The sequence below is a fragment of the Oncorhynchus mykiss genome, chromosome 5 (genome assembly GCF_013265735.2).
Source record: "Oncorhynchus mykiss isolate Arlee chromosome 5, USDA_OmykA_1.1, whole genome shotgun sequence".
NCBI lineage: Eukaryota > Metazoa > Chordata > Actinopteri > Salmoniformes > Salmonidae > Oncorhynchus > Oncorhynchus mykiss.
The window spans coordinates 16,451,519-16,471,657 of NC_048569.1; the positions used below are offsets into that span (position 1 = coordinate 16,451,519).

The window sequence follows — 20,139 nt, forward strand, 5'->3', positions numbered from 1 at the left end:
CTTTCTGTCCAAAAATGATGCAGAAAAATTAATCCATGCTTTTGTCACTTCTAGGTTAGCCTACTGCAATGCTCTACTTTCCGGCTACCCGGATAAAGCACTAAATAAACTTCAGTTAGTGCTAAATACGGCTGCTAGAATCCTGACTAGAACCAAAAAATGTGATCATATTACTCCAGTGCTAGCCTCTCTACACTGGCTTCCTGTCAAAGCAAGGGCTGATTTCAAGGTTTTACTGCTAACCTACAAAGCATTACATGGGCTTGCTCCTACCTATCTCTCTGATTTGGTCCTGCCGTACATACCTACACGTACGCTACGGTCACAAGACGCAGGCCTCCTAATTGTCCCTAGAATTTCTAAGCAAACAGCTGGAGGCAGGGCTTTCTCCTATAGAGCTCAATTTTTATGGAACGGTCTGCCTACCCATGTCAGAGACGCAAACTCGGTCTCAACCTTTAAGTCTTTACTGAAGACTCATCTCTTCAGTGGGTCATATGATTGAGTGTAGTCTGGCCCAGGAGTGGGAAGGTGAACGGAAAGGCTCTGGAGCAACGAACCTCCCTTGCTGTCTCTGCCTGGCCAGTTCCCCTCTTTCCACTGGGATTCTCTGCCTCTAACCCTATTACGGGGTCTGAGTCACTGGCTTACTGGGGCTCTCTCATGCCGTCCCTGGAGGGGGTGCGTCACCTGAGTGGGTTGATTCACTGATGTGGTCATCCTATCTGGGTTGGCCTTTCTAGGGAGTTTTTCCTAGCCACCGTGCTTCTACACCTGCATTGCTTGCTGTTTGGGGTTTTAGGCTGGGTTTCTGTACAGCACTTTGAAAAAAGTGAATTTGATAAAAATAAAAAATAAAAACATTTGATTTGATTTGATTTGACTGGCCCTGGTCACAACCCTGCCCACTGACATCCAGATGTGGCGAGTTGAGCCATATTGTGTTGCTGTCATTATTTTTTATATCCTAGTCAGAGGAAACAGAGGACATGGCAGATCTTTGTCTAATTGTCTCCTTCCTGTCACAGGATGAAATGTGATCACTGTGCTGACATCACCACTACACACAATATTGTATGACTCTATTGTCTATGTGTATGGCTCTATTGTCCATGATTAGGCTTGTATTGGATGGATGCAGCTTTACCCCAGACTAAAAGCTGAGCGTGTTTAGAGGCAATTTGTGTTGTATGGAATGAACACAGTTACCATAATTGCCACATGGTTATTATTGGCTCCAAGGTCATGTAGCCTTATCATCATCATTTGGCTGCATGACAATCAACCATAAGCTTCCCCAAGTTGCTACGGTGGTTGAAAGCCACTTGTCTTCATCCATCCCCCATCAGGCCTTGAATGTATATGTAACCCTCGTCGTTGTAAGGAAGTGTGGACCAAAGCGCAGCGTGGAAAGCGTTCATGATTTTTATTGTCAAGAATCACTAAAACAAAAATAACGAATACAAAAACGAAAGCAAACAGTTCCGTCAGGCACAGATACTAAACGGAAAACAACACCCCACAAAATCCAAACAGAAAATTAGAACTATTATATGATCCCCAATCAAAGACAACGATAGACAGCTGCCTCTGATTGGGAACCACACTAGGAAAAAACAAAAAAGAAATAGAAAACATAGATTCTCCCACCCGAGTCAAACCCTGACCTGACCAAACATAGAGAATAAATAAGGATCTCTAAGGTCAGGACGTGACAGTATGTGAGATATGTTCACTGGTGCTGTGGTCTTCTTTTACCAAGTGATGGATTGTAAGGGTATATCACTTTGCAGGCTTTTTGCTCTTCATGTAGAAAAAACATAGACGCCAAGCCTTAAATAACACACCTTATTCAACTGAAATCTTGATTGAAGAATATGATATGATATGTTGAAACAGGTCTCATACTGCATGGACTGGAGGTCAGGGCCACGGCTTTAGACTAGATTCTAGACACATACGTCTGTTTGACTTTGTATGTTAGCTCAACAGCACTGAACAGTCTTGGAACCACAGGGTAAAACATTCAGCCATGCAGGAATCAAACTGGCATATCACAAAAATCCTGAGGACAGTTTAAGATGTTGTTGGTGGTATTTGGGTTCCTCTTTCTGACATGTAGCAGACAGCAGTACAAGGCCATGGGTCATTTCCTGCTCATATACATAGTTGGGACTTGACAGCAGTGTTTGGTCTTCATCGTGGTTCAAGTTCTTAGATGGTTCATGAGATTGGTACAGAGATTGGTACATAGTACAGCCACTGTGTGAGATGATGAAACATTGTCCACTAGTGAAAACTTTTTCACCTGGTGTAAAATGTTGTTATACAGTATAAAATGGTATCTGTTTTATAGGTACACTACTGTTCAAAAGTTTGGGGTCACTTAGAAATGTCCCTGTTTTTGAAAGAAAAGCACATTTTTTGTCCATTAAAATAACATAAAATGTATCAGTAATACAGTGTAGACAATGGTTGCTGATAACGGGCCTCTGTACACCTATGTAGATATTCCATTAAAAATCTGTCGTTTCCAGCTACAATAGTAATTCACAACATTACTATTGTAGCTGGAAATGGATGATTTTTAATGGAATATCTACATAGGTGTACAGAGGCCAGTTATTAGCAACCATCACCCCTGTTTTCCAATGACAGTTTGTGCTAGGAAGTCCAAGTGTATCATTTTAAAAGGCTAATTGATCATTAGAAAACCCTTTTCCAATTATGTTAGCACAGCTGAAAACTGTTGTACTGAGGTCAGAAGCAATAAAACTGTCATTCTTTAGACTTGTTGAGTATCTGGAGCATCAGCATTCGTGGGTTCGATTACAGGCTCAAAATGGCCAGAAACAAATAACTTTCTTCTGAAACTTGTCAGTCTATTCTTGTTCTGAGAAATGATGGCTATTCCATTGAAAAATTGTCAAGAAACTGAAGATTTCGTACAACTATGTACTATGTTCAATATATGCATCATAATGCATATCATCAGCTTAGCAGCACTGTCTGAACTTCAAGCTCTGTCTCAGAAGTGTACGCGCCTCCCCGCGTCTCTCTCATTGTGAAAGGGCGGGGAAGGAGAGAGGAGGCAAGGAAAAGGAATTGTTTCCAATCCTCGCATTCATCAACATTAGCAGCAATTGTAGCTGTAACGGTAATGATGTGTATGACGATACCAAGGCAGGACTTGTGTCCTTAGGATAATAACGACAGATGTATAACAATCAAGCCAAATTGTCTACAGATGCAACCCAGCACAGATGTGGTAAGATACGATACACATCACTCATCACTTGCCTGTCAACTTTTTTTCGAAATCTTTTTTTGTCTCACATTTAATACCTCATGGCAAGCCACTTGCACAAACGTAAGTTCAACATCTAGTTTCGATTTACATTTGCTTGAGTTGTCAACTAACGTGAATTGAACGTGAAATCAACGGGAGAAAATAAATTCCCTTACGTTGTTGGCGTTTTGCAAACCTTGAAATGACGTGGAAACCACGTTGATTCATCCAGTTGTTGCCCAGTGGGAAGATTCTTTTTTTTAATCGTTTGTCTTTTTGGGGTGGGACATTGTAAAAGAGGGCCAGAGAGAGAGAGAGAGAGAAAGAAAAAGACAGAGAGAGAATAGTCCAGATGTGAGATGTGACGCGCTGGCGGACGAGCCAGACACGACGATCCAGTGTTATTGATGAAGAATAGAAAATGTTCTACCATCGAGGGAAAGTCTGCGCTGTTGATGGGCTTTCTAATTTATAACGGTAAGCATTTAAGCATAGGACACATATGTTTCTCTGAACGTTTCTTGTTTTTCAAAATATTTACTTAATCGCTGTGTGATATTACATTTTTTTGATGGCCATGCAAGAAGATTTATGAGCTGACACCATTTGACTTTTTTTAATGAGAAACTGTATGATAATGCGCAATTTTAGCGGATAACACTAGGATTACATGGATTCGGTATATATCATATTTTCTAATACATTGGAACGTCGACGATACATATCCTCCGTTGATAAATACATAATAGGCTAAGATCATCATGATGTTTTCATGTCATTGTCCCTTGGTGACTTGACGTCACCGTGAATGTGCAGTGTGCACAACTTAACTTTTGTGCGCAGACAAGTGTGTTTATGGCAAGTTTACGACAAGAGTAAACTTTCTTCAGAATGATTACCTCCTTTATATTACACACACCTATACATTTATCTTCAGATACTCTTAGCAAAGAAACTGGATGAAGTGTTTCGAAATCACAGTCTCATATCCAGTTTCTCTTCCAACAGTGACCCACACCAACATCTGCCCATTAATGTGCAGGCACACACACAGACACACACACACCACAAACATGCAGTGTGTGTGTGTGTGTGTGTGTGTGTGTGTGTGTGTTGTACTTGCCTGACAATACCGCAAGAGGCATTAGTGCTGTAAAGTCTTACAGAGGACTAGGGCATCAGTAAGCCCATAGATAGACAACAGTCAGAGATCTATGATCATCATTCCTCCCCCAATCCTTACTATCCTTCCATTAGATACTAACTGACCTTTCATCAGTGTCTAAGGGCATCCTTATACCGTCAGAGTCTATATCCTGGCAACTGCACAACAGCCAGACTGTATCACTTCCTGCTTTTACCAGGGCTTGTTGCCTGAACCCTCACCCACCAACAGAGACAGCCTGGGTTACATACTGTTTCTGTGTGTGTGCATGTGTGTCTGTGTTTTTGTGTTATGGTTACTGTATGTGCTTTTCATTATTTGTGATGAACATAAAAAATAAATCATGTGTCTCTCTCCAGGGTGTATGTGTGTGTCTGGTTAACCGTCAGAGGTGAAAGATCAGAGGTCACAGCAAGTCGGAGGCAAGAGGTCAGGGGTCATGTCTACAGTGGCATTCCAGAACCTTCCTCTCAACATTTATATGGTCATCTTCGGGACCGGAGTCTTCGTTTTTGTCCTGAGCCTCATCTTCTGCTGCTACTTCATTAGGTAAACATATCCCTCCTATCTATCTATCTACACTGAACACAAAGATAAACGCAACAATTTCAACATTTTTTTTATAAATGATTTATTTTGATTGAAAAACATACAATATACTTGCAGTGAAGCCGCTCAACAACTACATCACACCAGTCATCCAACAGACTCCCATTCAGAGCGACACACAGAGGCTGCCAGGGTCAAAGCCCTGCTCAAGGGCACGTCGACAGATCTCCCACAAGGCCAAAAACGGGGACCCGAACCCTCCAAGATCCCCCACAGTTCCCCAAACCCAAGAATAAATAAATAATAATAATAATAATACAAAATACAATGAATTCCATTCCCCACCCCCAAGAACCCCCCCAATGCACCAACAACCAAGAAAATTAACTAAAGAGAAAAAAGAAAAAGACAAAGGAAAACAGAAAACAACAATGCAAAAAAACAAAGGACATTAAGGACAACTAAAAGCATAACAGCAAGACCAACTGTATATGTTTGAGGGAATGTCTGGCACTATTTACATGTGTGTGTCTGTGTCTGTGTATGTGTGTGTATGTACAGTGCCTTGCGAAAGTATTCGGCCCCCTTGAACTTTGCGACCTTTTGCCACATTTCAGGCTTCAAACATAAAGATATAAAACTGTATTTTTTTTGTGAAGAATCAACAACAAGTGGGACATAATCATGAAGTGGAACGACATTTATTGGATATTTCAAACTTTTTTAACAAATCAAAAACTGAAAAATTGGGCGTGCAAAATTATTCAGCCCCCTTAAGTTAATACTTTGTAGCGCCACCTTTTGCTGCGATTACAGCTGTAAGTCGCTTGGGGTATGTCTCTATCAGTTTTGCACATCGAGAGACTGAAATTTTTTCCCATTCCTCCTTGCAAAACAGCTCGAGCTCAGTGAGGTTGGATGGAGAGCATTTGTGAACAGCAGTTTTCAGTTCTTTCCACAGATTCTCGATTGGATTCAGGTCTGGACTTTGACTTGGCCATTCTAACACCTGGAAATGTTTATTTTTTGAACCATTCCATTGTAGATTTTGCTTTATGTTTTGGATCATTGTCTTGTTGGAAGACAAATCTCTGTCCCAGTCTCAGGTCTTTTGCAGACTCCATCAGGTTTTCTTCCAGAATGGTCCTGTATTTGGCTCCATCCATCTTCCCATCAATTTTAACCATCTTCCCTGTCCCTGCTGAAGAAAAGCAGGCCCAAACCATGATGCTACCACCACCATGTTTGACAGTGGGGATGGTGTGTTCAGGGTGATGAGCTGTGTTGCTTTTACGCCAAACGTTTTTTTTGCATTGTTGCCAAAAAGTTCAATTTTGGTTTCATCTGACCAGAGCACCTTCTTCCACATGTTTGGTGTGTCTCCCAGGTGGCTTGTGGCAAACTTTAAACAACACTTTTTATGGATATCTTTAAGAAATGGCTTTCGTCTTGCCACTCTTCCATAAAGGCCAGATTTGTGCAATATACGACTGATTGTTGTCCTATGGACAGAGTCTCCCACCTCAGCTGTAGATCTCTGCAGTTCATCCAGAGTGATCATGGGCCTCTTGGCTGCATCTCTGATCAGTCTTCTCCTTGTATGAGCTGAAAGTTTAGAGGGACGGCCAAGTCTTGGTAGATTTGCAGTGGTATGATACTCCTTCCATTTCAATATTATCGCTTGCACAGTGCTCCTTGGGATGTTTAAAGCTTGGGAAATCTTTTTGTATCCAAATCCGGCTTTAAACTTCTTCACAACAGTATCTCGGACCTGTTCCTTGTTCTTCAAGATGCTCTTTGCGCTTTTGACGGACCTCTGAGACTATCACAGTGCAGGTGCATTTATACGGAGACTTGATTACACACAGGTGGATTGTATTTATCATCATTAGTCATTTAGGTCAACATTGGATCATTCAGAGATCCTCACTGAACTTCTGGAGAGAGTTTGCTGCACTGAAAGTAAAGGGGCTGAATAATTTTGCACGCCCAATTTTTCAGTTTTTGATTTGTTAAAAAAGTTTGAAATATCCAATAAATGTCGTTCCACTTCATGATTATGTCCCACTTGTTGTTGATTCTTCACAAAAAATACAGTTTTATATCTTTATGTTTGAAGCCTGAAATGTGGCAAAAGGTCGCAAAGTTCAAGGGGGCCGAATACTTTCGCAAGGCACTGTATATGCGGAAGGTAGCCTAGTGGTTAGAGCATTGGACCAGTATCTGAAAGTTTGTTAGATCAAATCCCTGAGCTGACCAGGTAAAAATGTGCCCGTGAACAAGGCAGTTAACCCACTGTTCCTAGGCCGCCATTGTAAATAAGAATTTGTTCTTAACTGACTTGCCTAGTTTAACAAACACCTGCATGGCCTCAGGCAAACTGGCATTAGCTGTAACAAAACAAAAATTAACAACTGCCCCTCAGTGTTATTCAAACAAACTTTTTATTATCTATTAGTTTGAATTTATTTTTTACACTTATCTTTGGCCATCATTCTACCTCCCGCCCAGCAACTCCACTCCCACTTGTCTCCAATTCCACATCCCAACCCTCGACTTCCCTCAGCCCATCCCACCTGTCTCTGTTGGCCACCCTCTTCGGATTTCTACGCAACATATATCTTTCAACTATGCTGTGATGTTTAACGTACGATTTCAATCTATCTAATCTAATAGAATCCACAGATGAGTTGAAGATAAATACTTTTACTACGAGTATTAGTATATTAGTAATTGACTGACCCGGTCTCTCCAGATCTCTTAACAGTACTATTTCTAGGGTAAATTTTGGTTCAATGTTATGCATTTTTTGCCATTCCTGAACCTGAGACCAGAAACAGGCTACCTGAGGGCAATACCAAAATAAATGTTCTATTGATTCTGTATCCTTACAACAAAATCTGCAGAGCTTTGATGATTTTGTGCCCCAAATATTCAACATTTTGTTGGTGGCAAGAATTCTATATAATAATTTTAGCTGAAAAGCATGAAGTTTTGAATGTTGTGTCATTTCTATATTTCAACTCAACAATGGAATCGGTACATCAAAAATCTATTCCAAACTATTTTTCAATCTGTATGGCACAGTTGTCAACATCCTGGTCCTCAAATGTTACTGATATACCTTCCAATTTATGCTATTTTTATTCCTCTGCCAGTTTTGATACTTTATATTGGGCAGACACCAGTTCCCTACCTCCTCACGCTGCCACCAGCCTCCTCCATTTTTGGGGTAATGCTGTAATCAATTGGTTGTACTGTTGGATTGAGCAGACATTCCCAAACAATTCTGATGACTCCATGAAAGACATAACTCTACCATTCCAATTTACAATATAATTTAAGAACAAAAAACACATTTCAAACATCTTTCCCATAAAGACAGGTATTTTATCAACCAGCACATTTGAGTTCAGCCATAATATTTGTTGTAATATTTGTTCTATCTTTTCAGGGGGATGAAATTGAAATTGTAGCCAGCTCTGCAATGCTTGTTTGAAAAAGAGATACTTTTTTCAACGTATCATTTTCAATGAATCGAAAATGAGACATGGCAATCTGCACAAATGCAAAAAGGCAAATTTTAAACAATGGCTTTTCTTGGTAATCTACTTGATAACCATTTAGGGTTCAAGTAAAACTTTTGAATAAGTGACGCTTTAAAGAGGTTTAGTGTTTTTTATTTAATAATCTCAACCCACCCTATTCATTATATAGATAGGCATGCTTTATTTTGTCTAGTTTAGCGTCCCAAATGAAGATAAATATTTTTTTGTCATATGATTTGAAATACAAATCATCAGAAGTAGGCAGCGCCATAATGTCACGAACGTCGTCTTGAAAATGACCGGACCAAGGTGCAGCGTGTTGAGCCTAAATTTTTCTTTATTTTTAAATGTCGCCAACAAAACAACAAAAATGAACGTGAAGCTCCGTAAGGCTATACATGCATTAAACGAAGACAACAACCCACAAATGAGAAAAGGAAAAAAGGCTGCCTAAGTATGATTCCCAATCAGAGACAACGATAGACAGCTGTCCCTGATTGAGAATCATACCCGGCCAAAAACAAAGAACCAGAAAGCATAGACTTTCCCACCTGAGTCACAGCCTGACCAAACAAACATAGAGAATAAAAGGATCTCTACGATCAGGGTGTGACATATAAGTAAGTGAGTAGACTGAGATATGACTAAGGAGTTAATCAGGGCAATTTTTCCAGAAATAGACAGGTATTTACCTCTCCATGGTTGCAGGATCTTGTCTATTTTTACAAGTTTTGTATTGAAATTCATTGTGGAGTGCTTATTTGTATATTTTGTGATATGAATACCAAGTATGTCTACTTCACTGTCAGCCCATTTTATAGGTAAACTGCAGGGTAATGTAAAAGTTGTATTTTTTAAAGATCCAATACGTATTGATTGTACACTTATCATAACTTTTCTGGACTCAAATATAATTATCTAGATCTTCAATGAGACATTGCAGGGATCTAGCTTGCACACTTAATATAAAAGTTGAGTTATCGGCATACATGCACACCTCTGTTTTTAAGCCTTGGATTTCTAATCCTCTAATGTTGTTATTAGATCAGATTTTAATAGCTAGCACTTCGGTGGCCATAACGAATAGATATGGTGACAGCGGACACCCTTGTTTCACTCCTCTTGACAATTCAAAACTCTGAGAAGTAGCCGTTATTAACTATTTTACCTCTGGGGTTGCTATACATTACTTTCACCCATTTTATAAGACAATCACCAAAATTGAAAAAATCCTGGCATTTATAAATAAAATCCAGTCTTACTTTATCAAATAATTTTTCAAAATCCGCTATAAATACCAGGCCTGGCTTCTTAGATGTTTCATGATCTATTATTTCCCGTAGTTCCAGTAATCTCCAATGTATCATCCACGTAAAAAAACCTGTCTGATCAGGATGAACAATACCTGGTAAAAAACATAATAATTCTGAGTGCTATGCATTTCACTAGTATTTTTGCATCACAACATTGAAGTGTAAGGGGCCTCCAGTTTTTTAGATAGACTGGGTCTATATATTTGCCGTCTGAGTCTTGTTTTAATAATAGTGAAATCAGACCTTCCAGCTGAATACCTGACAGACTACCATTTATATAGGAATAGTTAAAACAATCTAACAATTGAGCTTTTAGTATATAAAAAAGGCATGATATACCCCTACCAGTATGCCATCAAGCCCTGGGGTTTCTCCAGACTGAAAGGATTTAATAGCCTCAAAGTTCTTCCTCTGTAATTTGGCCTTCACACGGATCTTTCTGTACATTTGTTAATTTTCAAATTTTTGTATTATTTGGAAAGAATTCCTTAACGTAATCTTCATTCAGTGGGAGAGGATGAGATGGAAAAGAGAACATCTGCTTAAAATACTTAGCTTCCTCTTAAAATATAATTTGGAGAATTATAGATGAGTCCGTCTTCAGTAACGAGTTTCTGCAAATTAATTTTGTTAGCGTTCCTTTGTTGGAGATTCAGGAAGAATTTTGTGCATTTTTCTCCATATTCCATTCAGTTTGCTCTATTTTTGTAATAGATTACATTAGATCATTCTTGAATAAGTTCCTCAAGTTCTTTTTGTTTTTCCTCTCACTTATTTTTTTATCTCCGTAGTATCAGAGATCCCTTGTTAGTCCTGTCTCTTTAGCCAGAAGCTGCCTTTTTATTGTTGATGAATATTGAATATAAGTTTCTCTGAAGGTACATTTAAAGGTATCCCAAACAATAAAGGGATTTGTTGAACCTAGGGTGGGGCAAAAAAGTATTTAGTCAGCCACCAATTGTGCAAGTTCTCCCACTTAAAAAGATGAGAGGCCTGTAATTTTCATCATAGGTACACTTCAACTATGACAGATAAAATGAGGAAAAATAATCCCGAAAATCACATTGTAGGATTTTTTAATTAATTTATTTGCAAATTATGGTGGAAAATAAGTATTTGGTCAATAACAAAAGTTTATCTCAATACTTTGTTATATACCCTTTTTTGGCAATGACAGAGGTCAAACATTTTCTGTAAGTCTTCAAAAGGTTTTCACACTGTTGCTGGTATTTTGGCCCATTCCTTCATGCAGATCTCCTCTAGAGCAGTGATGTTTTGCGGCTGTTGCTGGGCAACACAGACTTTCAACTCCCTCCAAAGATTTTCTATGGGGTTGAGATCTGGAGACTGGCTATGCCACTCCAGGACCTTGAAATGCTTCTTACAAAGCCACTCCTTCGTTGCCCGGGCGGTGTGTTTGGGATCATTGTCATGCTGAAAGACCCAGCCACGTTTCATCTTCAATGCCCTTGCTGATGGAAGGTTTTCACTCAAAATCTCACGATACATGGCCCCATTCATTCTTTCCTTTACACGGATCAGTCGTCCTGGTCCCTTTGCAGAAAAACAGCCCCAAAGCAGGATGTTTCCACCCCCATGCTTCACAGTAGGTATGGTGTTCTTTGGATGCAACTCAGGATTCTTTGTCCTCCAAACACGACGAGTTGAGTTTTTACCAAAAAGTTATATTTTGGTTTCATCTGACCATATGACATTCTCCCAATCTTCTTCTGGATCATCCAAATACTCTCTAGCAAACTTCCGACGGGCCTGGACATGTACTGGCTTAAGCAGGTGGACACGTCTGGCACTGCAGTATTTGAGTCCCTGGCGGCGTAGTGTGTTACTGATGGTAGGCTTTGTTACTTTGGTCCCAGCTCTCTGCATGTCATTCACTAGGTCCCCCCATGTGGTTCTGGGATTTTTGCTCCCCGTTCTTTTTTACGTACGGGCTCGGGAGAGACGAAGGCTGAATGTCATGCGTCCTCCGATATGCAACCCAACCAGCCGTACTGCTTCTTAACACAGCGCGCATCCAACCCGGAAGCCAGCCGCACCAATGTGTCGGAGGCTACACCGTGCACCTGGCAACCTTGGCTAGCGCGCACTGCGCCCGGCCCGCCACAGGAGTCGCTGGTGCGCGATGAGACAAGGAGATCCCTACCGACCAATCCCTCCCTAACCCGGACGACGCTAGGCCAATTGTGCGTCGCCCCACGGACCTCCCGGTCGCGGCCGGTTACGACAGAGCCTGGGCGCGAACCCAGGGACTCTGATGGCACAGCTGGCGCTGCAGTACAGCGCCCTTAAACACTGCGCCACCCGGGAGGCCTGCTCCCCGTTCTTGTGATCATTTTGACCCCACGGGGTGAGATCTTGCGTGGAGCCCCAGATCGAGGGAGATTATCAGTGGTCTTTTATGTCTTCCATTTCCTAATAATTGCTGCCACAGTTGATTTCTTCAAACCAAGCTGCTTACCTATTGCAGATTCAGTCTTCCCAGCCTGGTGCACGTCTACAATTTTGTTTCTGGGGTCCTTTGACAGCTCTTTTGTCTTGGCCATAGTGAAGTTTGGAGTGTGACTGTTTGAGGTTGTGGACAGGTGTCTTTTATACTGATAACAAGTTCCATTAATACAGGTAACGAGTGGAGGACAGAGGAGCCTCTTAAAGAAGAAGTTACAGGTCTGTGAGAGCCAGAAATTGCCCCACTATATATTGTACTGGAAAAATTCAGTTATAAATGATTTTGTCTTAGTTAAAAATAAGTTGTCCTCCAGTAAACTTTGATTAAATTTCCAATATCCCGTCCACGTGGAAATTCTATAAGAGTTATGTGAAGACCAATTAGATGATGATCCGATCGCATTCTGTCTCCTATTAAAACTTTTGGATCAGAAAACCAGTCAGTATCTGGTGTGAACACCATTTACCTCCTTCAGCGTGACACATCTCCTTCGCATAGAGTTGATCAGGCTGTTGATTGTGGCCTGTGAAATGGTGTCCCACTCCTCTTCAATGGCTGTGCGATGTTGCTGGATATTGGCGGGAACTGGAACACGCTGTTTTACACATTGTTCCAGAGCATCCCAAACATGCTCAAATGGTGACATGTTTGGTGGGTACGCAGGCCATGGAAGAACTGGGACATTTTCAGTTTCCAGGAATTGTGTACAGATCCTTGCGACATGGGGCCGTGCATTATCATGCGTATATGAGGTGATGGCGGGTGGATGAATGGCACGACTATGGGTTTCAAGATTTTGTCACGGTATTTCTGTGCACTCAAATTGCCATCGGTAAAATGCAATCGTGATTGTTATCCATTTCTTATGCCTGCTCATACCATAACCCCACCTCCACTATGGGCCACTCTGTTCACAACATTGACATCAGCAAACCGCTCGCCCACACAATGCCATACACACTGTCTGCCATCTGGCCAGTCCATTTGAAACCGGGATTCATATGTGAAGTGCACACTTCTTCAGCGTGCCAGTGGCCATCGAGGGTGATTATTTGCCCACTTAATTCGGTTACTCAGGTCAAGACCCTGGTGAGGACGACAAGCACACAGATGAGCTTCCCTGAGACGGTTTCTGACAGTTTGTACAGAAATTCTTCAGTTGTGCAAACCCACGGTTTCATCAGCTGTCCAGGTGCCTGGTCTCAGACGATCCCGCAGGTGAAGAAGCCGGATTTGGAGGTCCTGGGCTGGCGTGGTAACACGTGCTCTGTGGTTGGGAAGCCGGTTGGACGTACTACCAAATTCTCTAAAATGACGTTGGAGGCGGCTTATGGTAGAGGAATTAACATTCAGTTCTCTGGTAAAAGCTCTGGTGGAGATTCTTGCAGTCAGTATGCCAATTTCACACTTCCTTAAAACTTGAGACATTCGTGGCATTGTGTTGTGTGACAAAACTGCCAGTTTTTGAATGCCCCCCCCAGCACAAGGTGCAACTGTTTAATCAGCTTCTTGATGTGCCACACCTTTCAGGTGAATGGATTATCTTGGCAAAATATAAATGTTCACAAACAGGTATGTAAACACATTTGTGCTCAACATTTGAGAGAAATACACTTTTTGTGCATATGGAAAATGTCTGTGATCATTTATTTCAGCTCATGAAACATGGGACCAACACTTTACATGTTGCGTTTATATTTTTGTTCAGTCTCTCTATTTATCATTCTATTTATCGTTCTATCATTCTGTCTTTTGGAACCCTTTTGTCTAAGAGTGTAGTGGTGGCTGCATCATGTTATGGGCATGCTTGTAAGTATTAAGAGTTTTTCAGGATAAAAAAATTAATGGAATGGAGCTAAGCACAGGCAAAATCCTAGAGGAAAACCTGGTTCAGTCGGCTTTTCACCAGAGACTGGGAGATGAATTCACCTTTCAGCAGGACAGTAACCTAAAGCACAAGGCCAGTGATCAAAAATCTCAATTTAAACAATTAAAAATTCAGGCTGTAACAAAATGTAGAAAAGTAATGGGGTTTGAATACTTTCTGAAGGCACTGTAAGTGATGGGACCTGAGTTATGAAAATACATCTATGGATGTGAGTGTGTGTGAGAGAGACTGTTATTACTGTTACTGTGACTAAGGTTTCTCTAAAATTGTTTGCATGGGAGATCCCCTTCTGACCCCCTCCTCACCCCTCCCTAGGTTTCCTCTGTCCTTAAGTACTTCCCAACTCAAACAATCAGTTGCAAATGCTTATCAGCATAGTTTGAGTCTATTTAAGGCTTCGGGCAGCAGCCTCAGGCTGGAACTAAAAGTATGGTGTGTGTCTCTTGTGACAAAGAGGATATATGACTGGTAGCTGGAGACTGCTCTGGTGTCTGAAGAGCTCTTGAGACGTTTTACATTTTTTACTAGGCAAGTCCGTTAACAACAATTTTATTTTCAATGACGGCCTAGGAACAGTGGGTTAACTGCCTTGTTCAGGGGCAGAACGACAGATTTTTACCTTGTCAGCTAAGGGATTTGACCTTGCAACCTTTCGGTTACTAGTCCAATACTCTAACCACTAGGCTACCTGTGCACAACACAGCACTGTGTCCAGGGTATGACCCTCTCTGCTCCACAATGTGGTCCTTTCACCGTGGCAGAGAGGAGAGGAAAGGGGGCCCATTGAAACTGAGTGGGCACAGTGAGCGCGTGCCTCTTTACTAAGATTTATCTTTTGGATAAACACGTAGTACCATATATGGTCATTTGTACACAGAATTAATGAAAAAATATTGAACTTGGTCAATCCCAAGACTGAGATGACAAATATCATCATAACTATCTCTGTGTATATTGCTCTTGGAAGCTGCCAGTGTCAGCGGATGCCACTCAAACAGGTTGATTCGTGTGTGTGTGTCTCTGTCTGTCTGTCTGTCTTCTCACTCAGTTGTACTAACAGTCTCTCCTCTATTTCTGCTCTCTCCTCCCTCCCAGTAAACTGAGGCACCAGGCCCAACGAGAGAGGTTTGGATATAAAGCGGTAAGCTAACTCAGGGTCCATTCTAAATCACCTTTAGTGCAGTCGTGCTGTGCAGATCTTCAGAAGCACCTGGAGAAGTGTTTTAACATCTCAGGAATGCATTAGAGAAATCTATTGTAACTGCAATAAAGACAGCCTGGAATGCCATCTCAATTCTCATAGTGTCTCAGGCCCCCTAGTGATGAGTGCAGAAATATTTTAGTCATCAAACATCCCTTCATCTTTTGAACTAAAAATGTGTTTAATTCTGTTAATCTCGTAATTCTAGCTCTAATCAATTATGCTTTTTCACAGGTGGTGTTCAAAGGGGATACAAAGAAACTCAATCTACACGGGGTTAGTTCTGTCACCTGTTTAGTCTCTCTCTCTGTCTCGCTCTCTCTCATCCCCTGGTTTATTTTTCTCTCTCCCCATTGCTCTCCCTCCCCTTCTCTCAATCACAGCAGACATGTGCGGTCTGCTTGGAGGACTTCAGAGTGAAAGATGAGCTAGGAGTGTTGCCATGCCAACATGCCTTTCACCGGAGGCAAGTGTCACCTCACCACACACTAAGCAGATATAAATTATGTGCCTGTGTGTGTGTGTTACTGGGGTGTTGTTTGTCCTACAGGTGCCTGGTGAAATTGCTAGAGGTGCTGTGTGTGTGTACACAGTACCAGTACCTAATCATTCAAGGGTTTTTCTTTATTTTTACTATTTTCTACATTGTAGAATAATAGTGAAGACATCAAAACTATGAAATAACACATATGGAATCATGTAGTAACCAAAAAGATGTTAAACAAATCAAAATATATTTTAGATTCTTCAAAATAGCCACCTTTTGCCTTGATTGGAGCTTTGCACACTCTTGGCATGCGCTCAACCATCTTCACCTGGAATGCTTTTCCAATAGTCTTGAAGGAGTTCCATCATATGCTGAGCACTTTTTGGCTGCTTTTCCTTCACTCTGCGGTCCAACTCATCCCAAAACATCTCAATTGGGTTGAGGTCGGGTGATTGTGGAGGCCAGGTCATCTGATCCAGCACTCCATCACTCTCCTTCTTGGTCAAATAGCCCTTACACAGCCTGGTGGTGTGTTGGGTCATTGTCCTGTTGAAAAATAAATGATAGTCCCACTAAGCCCAAACAAGATGGGATGGCGTATCACTGCATGATGCTGTGGTAGCCATGCTGGTTAAGTGTGCCTCGAATTCTAAATAAATCAGTGTCACCAGCAAAGCACCCCCACACCATCACCTCCTCCTCCATGCTTCACTGTGGGAAACACACAGGCAGAGATTATCCATTCACCTACTCTACGTTCACAAAGACACGGCGATTGGAACCAAAAATCTAACGTTTGGACTCATCAGACCAAAAGACAGATTTCCACCAGTCAAATGTCCATTTATTTGGGCTGCAATTTCTGAGACTGGTAACTCTAATGAACTTATTCTCTGCAGCAGAGGTAACTCTGGGTCTTCCTTTCCTGTGGCGGTCCTCATGAGAGACAGTTTCATCATATCGCTTGATGGTTTTTGCGACTGTGCTTTAAGAAACGTTCAAAGTTTTTGAAATGTTCCGTATTGACTTACCTTCATGTCTTAAAGCAATGATGGACTGTTGTTTCTCTTTGCTTATTTGAGCTGATCTTGACATAATATGGACTTTATCTTTTACCAAATAGGGCTATCATCTATAAACCCCCTTACCTTGTTACAACACAACTGATTGGCTCAAACACAGTAAGAAGGAAAGAAATTCCACAAATTAACTTTTAACAAGGCAAACCCGTTAATTGAAATGCGTTCCAGGAGACTACCTCATGAAGCTGGTTGAGAGAATGCCAAGAGTGTGCAAAGCTGTCATCAAGGCCAAGGGTGGCTACTTTGAATAATATAAAATATATACTGTATTTGTTTAACACTTTTTTGCTTACTACATGATTCCATATGTGTAATTTAATAGTTTTGATGTCTTCACTATTATTCTACAATGTAGAAAATAGTCAAAATAAAGAAAAACCCTTGAATGAGTAGGTGTGTCCAAACTTTTGACTGGTACTGTATGTATGTGTTGTACTGACTTGTTGCTTGCCCCTGCAGATGCCTGGTGAAGTGGCTGGAGGTGCGCTGTGTGTGTCCCATGTGTAACAGGCACATCGCTGGGCCACCTGAACAACGCCACAGCCTGGGCACACTGCTGGATGAACTGGTGTAGTGGGATGCTATGGCGATACAGCTGGAAATGAGTGGTGTAGCAAGTTGATATGACGATGCAGCTGGAAAGGACTAGTGTAGGATGTTGCTATGGTGGTACGACCGGAACAGACTGGTTTAGAGGTCCCGGTACGGACTATACATTGCTGAAGCAAAATGACCTGACAATCTATTATTAGGGACCAGTGACGAAACCACATGACACCATAACTATAGGGAAACAGATCTTCAGACTTCACACCCTCATGTATTGATAAGGAGATGGGACACACGGGCGGCAGGTAGCCCATCAGTTACAGCTTTGGGCCAGGTTGCTTGTTTGAATCCCCGAGCTGACCAAGGTGTAAATCTGTCGACGTGCCCTTGAAAAAGGAGCAACCCTAATTACTCCAGGGTTGCTGTTGATAATGGCAGACCCTGGCTGTGACCCCACTCTCTGGGGGTGTCCCAGGGAGAGTTGGGATCTGCAAAAAACAAATGAAATATGACAAATATAAGCACCCACCAAATTATTACCATTATGGGTACTGTAGTATGTCATGCTACACCTTATCATGTAGAATCAGTCATTTAATGACTGAATGCCGAGCCTCTACAATACGCACTCCACCAGCATGCCCACTTTTAAACAGACTTCTTCATGAAGAACAGATTCACAAAGCCACAAAATCTGGGACAAAAACTCTGCTCTCAACCCTGTCACTGTCTGGAAGAGGGGCTACCTGTGAAAAGAGAGCTTGAGAACTCAAGGGATGTATTGCTGAATGCCCAGATAGAAATATATGATGTAGAACAGACATGCCTTTCTGAAATCTGGAGTGAGGAATTGTGTCAGCTCTGTTCATGGCATATCTATCTGCAATGTCCAGTATGTTACAGCCTGGGGATGATGACATACAGGTATCAATATTGTGATACATTTTTTTCTGACTGTGTCACATGTCTGTCTGTCTGTCAGGTCTGTGTGTGTGTCTGTGTGTCAGGTCTGCATCCTGCTTATATTAAGTGGGTGTGACATATTATGTTATGAACTGTAGGAGGGACCAACAACTTTTTTTATCCTGACTAGTATTTCCTTGCCAAACAAGCCTTTCCAGTTAATTATATTTAAAGTGAAGGGAGATTTGGAACAATTCCTTTCTGTCTGGGGACGTGTCTGAAGCACAGGCACTGCCCAATGGCAAAGTAAACATTCCCCATGTGTACAATATCTGCTTTTGTAAATATCTGAAAATACAACGTGTCCTGTTTTGATCTATGTCCAACCGTGTTTGTGGTGTGTGAACGAACAAGTCGCTTTTCTTGAATTGACAATCGCAAAGCGAACAAAAGCAACAATATCGTCAGAACTGACAAGCAAATCTTTTAGGGGTTAAAATCATATTTGTGATTAGAAATCTCTTCCGTCCTCTCTACCATGACCAGAGTCGTAACTTCCCGTAGCTATCAGGAGTGTCACTAGAAGATAGTCCCATTGATGCACAGACGGTGGCCTGTATGAGTCATGTCATTCCTGGGTTTTTAGGTCAGAACACTACGCACCAGAAATCAATGAATATGATTGTTTCCAAAATGGCACCCTAATCCCATGGTGCAGTAGAAATAGAATGCCATTTCAAACAGCCCAAGTCTTGAGGTAGGCTATATCACTTTCTGACCATGCTGAAGACGACAGAAGCAGAGCACTTTTCAAACGTAATGATTTTAACTAACCTTTACTCTTAATCTCACTCCTAATCCCAGCCCTTGATTTAAAATAATGGTTCAATATGGACAGTTTGGTTCTTTCTACCATGGTCATCAAGCGATTACCTAATTCCTAAGGGTTAAGGGACAAACAAAACTCGAGCTATAAGTCAATAGGCCCAGTAATATGATCCTCTGAAACAACTACAACAGATAAAATAGAGGAAGTTGATCAATAGTGAGCTATAGACTACAGGAGCTTCACATCTCACATAACAATGACAGAATATACCGATTTGGGTAACACTTGACTTGACACACAGCATCATAACACGTTATGACAGTCTTAACATGTCATAACAGCTGACATAACTTGTTAACCAGTTATAATATAGTCATAACACTGTCATGACACATTTAGACCTGTTATGATATACATAGCATTATTTTAGGGCTGGTTACAAGACCTACATAAGCATGTAAAAATCAACATAACCTACCACGGTAGTTATTTTATGGCTGTTTATGAGACCTTCATACAGTGCCTTCAGAAAGTATTCAGACCCCTTGATTTTTTCCACATTTTGTTACGTTACAGCCTTGTTCTAAAATGTATTAAATAAATGTGTTTCCTCAGCAATCTATACACAATACCCCATAATGACAGTGAAAACATTTATTTTTGGGGGCAAATTTAAAACAAAACAAACACTTTGCCCCTTTGCTATGAGAGTCAAAATTGAGCTCAGATGCATCTTGTTTCCATTGATCATCCTTGAGATGGACTCCAATGAAGTTGTAGACACACCTGTGGTAAATTCAATTGATTGGACATGATTTGGAAAGGCACACACCTGTGTATACAAGGTCCCACAGCTGACAGTGCATGTC

At 41.3% G+C, this 20,139-nt stretch overlaps 1 protein-coding gene across 4 annotated transcripts; it reads left to right on the top strand.

Moving 5' to 3' along the window:
* Positions 1 to 3,076: 3,076 nt before the first annotated feature.
* LOC110523327 (RING finger protein 122) lies at positions 3,077 to 18,824 on the top strand. 4 transcript variants are annotated; one of them, XM_021601922.2, is made up of 7 exons: positions 3,077 to 3,268; positions 3,588 to 3,766; positions 4,814 to 5,003; positions 15,315 to 15,360; positions 15,655 to 15,696; positions 15,804 to 15,886; positions 17,449 to 18,824. In XM_021601922.2, exons 3-7 carry the CDS (start codon positions 4,894 to 4,896, stop codon positions 17,561 to 17,563), a joined length of 396 nt encoding a protein of 131 aa, XP_021457597.1. In that variant the 5' UTR covers positions 3,077 to 3,268; positions 3,588 to 3,766; positions 4,814 to 4,893; the 3' UTR covers positions 17,564 to 18,824. The 4 variants fall into 4 exon arrangements, with proteins under 4 accessions (XP_021457597.1, XP_021457599.1, XP_021457600.1 ...); XM_021601924.2 differs by lacking the exon at positions 3,588 to 3,766; XM_021601925.2 differs by lacking the exon at positions 3,077 to 3,268 and having other exon boundaries at positions 3,281 to 3,766; positions 15,807 to 15,886.
* The last annotated feature ends 1,315 nt before the right edge of the window (positions 18,825 to 20,139 follow it).